Below are 2747 nucleotides of genomic sequence, written 5' to 3'. Positions count from 1 at the left end.
AGTAGTGATTTATAATATCATAAAAATGTAGTTTAGTCTATTGTTCTAAGTTTGGTTTAGATGAGACTGAGGACTTGTATTTTCATCAGCAACATTCTCATCAAGCGATTAATACTTATTCCTAGAATGTAAAGCAGCAAATGGTTTTCGCTCCATATTGTCAAGTTTTTACTCTTCTAATTGGAGCTATATGAGATGGGACTGATGAGATGTACATTCAGAGCTCCTATTACTGTTGCAGACATGGGAATAACAATAAGGGAATGCAGCCACGCATTGGATACCCTTCTAGCTAGAGCCGAGCAAGTTGTAGCCAAAATGTCAAAGCAACTTTTCTACTTTAGTGCCTTTTCATGGGGGTTCCGAAGAACTCAGTGACAGATATATTTCGACCCATGTGTTAAAGAAACCACGTACCTTTTATGTGGAACTGAGAAACAGTAAAAAGTTGTTCTTCAAAGATAACCCATCTCCACCAGACAACTCTAGCTAGTAGAGCAACACCCATATACACAGGACGGACCTCACTCAAAGTGCCGGAAATTATGACTAATTAGTTGCAGTCAAACACTGCCAGATTTTTTAGGCTTTCAATGCAAGTTCCTAAGCTTTCCCTATTCGATCGACATCAAACACAAGAAACTTAGTCCAACAAATTACTGCAACTGAAAACCCAGAAAGAAATAAAGCAGTAAACAGATTCACAAATAGCTGTTCATAAATAAGAAAAACAGTATGGGAAATTGTAGTGAGGAGAATGAAAATAGAAGCATAAAACAAACGAATCTCTGGGTGAGTTTATGAGGGTTCTCTGATAGGATGATATAAACTCCACCTTCCCTACTGGTACAAATTTACACAGTTCACATGTACAGTGCAGTTACTGCGGCACCATGTACCTTGACTCCCCGAAAGGACATTCTTGTAGCATCGCTGGGTCCCTACCTTCACAGTTGGCGACAAGAGGAGGATATACCAAAGAGCTTATATCACCCCAGCTGGAGCTTTCTGCAGAACTTGTGCCGGTGCTGTCATTGACCATGCCTCCTCCATAAAGAAACTCTAATCCCTCTAATCTTTGAGGGAAGTTGTTGTTGTAGATCGTTTCGTTGAGTTCGACTGGGAAACTGTTAAGTCCTCCTTGCAACAAGTGCATGTTGGCTATGTCCATGTCATACTGCGCCTCCGTCAATTGACAAGTGTTACTTGTTATTACGGAATTCATGGGGCATGGAGAAGGTAGCAAATCGATAGAATTCTCATAGAGCTGTTGTTGGGTAGAGGAGGTATCAAGTGGGCATTGAAGATTCATGCCCTCGTCGTCGTTTATGGGTTGTTGATGACCATCGGAAAATCTTCCTCCAGCTCCTAGTTTGATCAGCAATTTCCTGATGGATGCATGATCGCTGAGATGGGGGTCTTGGTTGCTAGGATAAGGCATGGGAACAGCAGGCATAGGCATCTCGGACCAACATGGGTTCTGGTTGCTGCTTCTGCTTTCAGATACCATGAAATTCCCACTCCCTTTCTTCATCTCTTGCTTTAGGCCATGTAACCTACGAGCATTAAGTTCCTTGCGCTGCTTGCCCAGAAGCTTCTTCTTCAGCCTTGTGTTCCAATAGTTCTTTATATCGTTATCAGTTCGTCCTGGTAGTTGTGCAGCAATGATAGACCACCTGCTCATGCAAACGAAAAATTTAACCTTAGAATCAATTAATGATGATTAATCAGATAACTCGATCGAAGGGATTGAGAGAAGAAAAAAATCGGCCCAACTAATTAATAATTTTCACGAAAACACTTGCCTGCTTCCAATACTTATATAGAGACTGCAGATTATGTTATCTTCTTCCTCGGAGAATCCTCCATGCTTGATATTTGGACGGAGATAGTTCAACCATCTCAGCCGGCAGCTCTTCCCACATCGTTTAAGGCCTACGCTCACAAAACCGACATGGAGAGTGAGATAAGCAACCCTCCCTAGTTCAGTTTGGTTGGACTACGAAGCTAGCGCAAAAAAGAAAATAAAGTAATACAAGAGAAGGCTATAAAATCTTTTAATTTGCAGTACCGATCTTCTGTGGCAAGGCGATCCAGTTGCCACCGGTGCCGTGCTCTTCGATGTAAGCCTTGAGCTTGGCATCTTCTTCAGGTGACCATGGCCCTTTCTTAACGTTGGCTTTGTCACAGCAAGGAGCTCTCCCCATTGTTTCTATGTGTCTTTTGAGATCCAAGTTGGGTTGTCTTTCTCTTTTATTGATGCCGGCAGTATACGAGGGAGAGATAAAGAAAGAAAGAAAGAGAGAGAGTATATGATAACTGAAAAAGGAGACGAATGGTTCCTGGAACAGTCATGACTTTAAAAGGGTTGTGGTTTAAAAGATAGTCTCTTGTATAGATAAATGGAGGAATTAAAAAATTAATGCCAGAATAGAAGACCAGTCTTTTCTCCTTGTCTTTCTTATTCCAGAATAAATATAATGCAAGCGTCAGCTTCCTGGACTCCCTCTTCCCTCTAAAACATCACATACTTTCTAACATTATTTGCATAGTAATGTTATAAATACTACTGTATTTGGTTAACTGTTGTATCAACAATGTGTGTGCCCTCTACCATACAAAACACCAATATATGATCCTGACCATTTATCCGTTGTGCTCTCTCTCTGTCTTTGTAGAGCCCAATATATATATATATATATATATATTGATCGAACGGTTATCATCCAATCACACTGTGCGTAGGT

General features: G+C 40.9%; 1 protein-coding gene across 1 annotated transcript; it reads right to left on the bottom strand.

Annotated features, from left to right (window-relative positions):
- Positions 1-646: 646 nt before the first annotated feature.
- On the bottom strand, positions 647-2473 carry LOC148847714 (transcription factor MYB87-like). The gene is made up of 3 exons (XM_088951697.1): positions 2072-2473; positions 1806-1935; positions 647-1676 (listed from the first exon to the last, which is right to left on the bottom strand). The coding sequence occupies exons 1-3, from the start codon at positions 2205-2207 to the stop codon at positions 881-883; spliced, it is 1062 nt and encodes a 353-aa protein (XP_088807823.1). The 5' UTR covers positions 2208-2473; the 3' UTR covers positions 647-880.
- Positions 2474-2747: the final 274 nt, after the last annotated feature.

The sequence above is a fragment of the Nelumbo lutea genome, chromosome 6 (genome assembly GCF_056320005.1).
Source record: "Nelumbo lutea isolate HS-2025 chromosome 6, American lotus-T2T, whole genome shotgun sequence".
Classification (NCBI taxonomy): domain Eukaryota; kingdom Viridiplantae; phylum Streptophyta; class Magnoliopsida; order Proteales; family Nelumbonaceae; genus Nelumbo; species Nelumbo lutea.
This window is presented reverse-complemented; position numbering and strand designations above follow the sequence as displayed.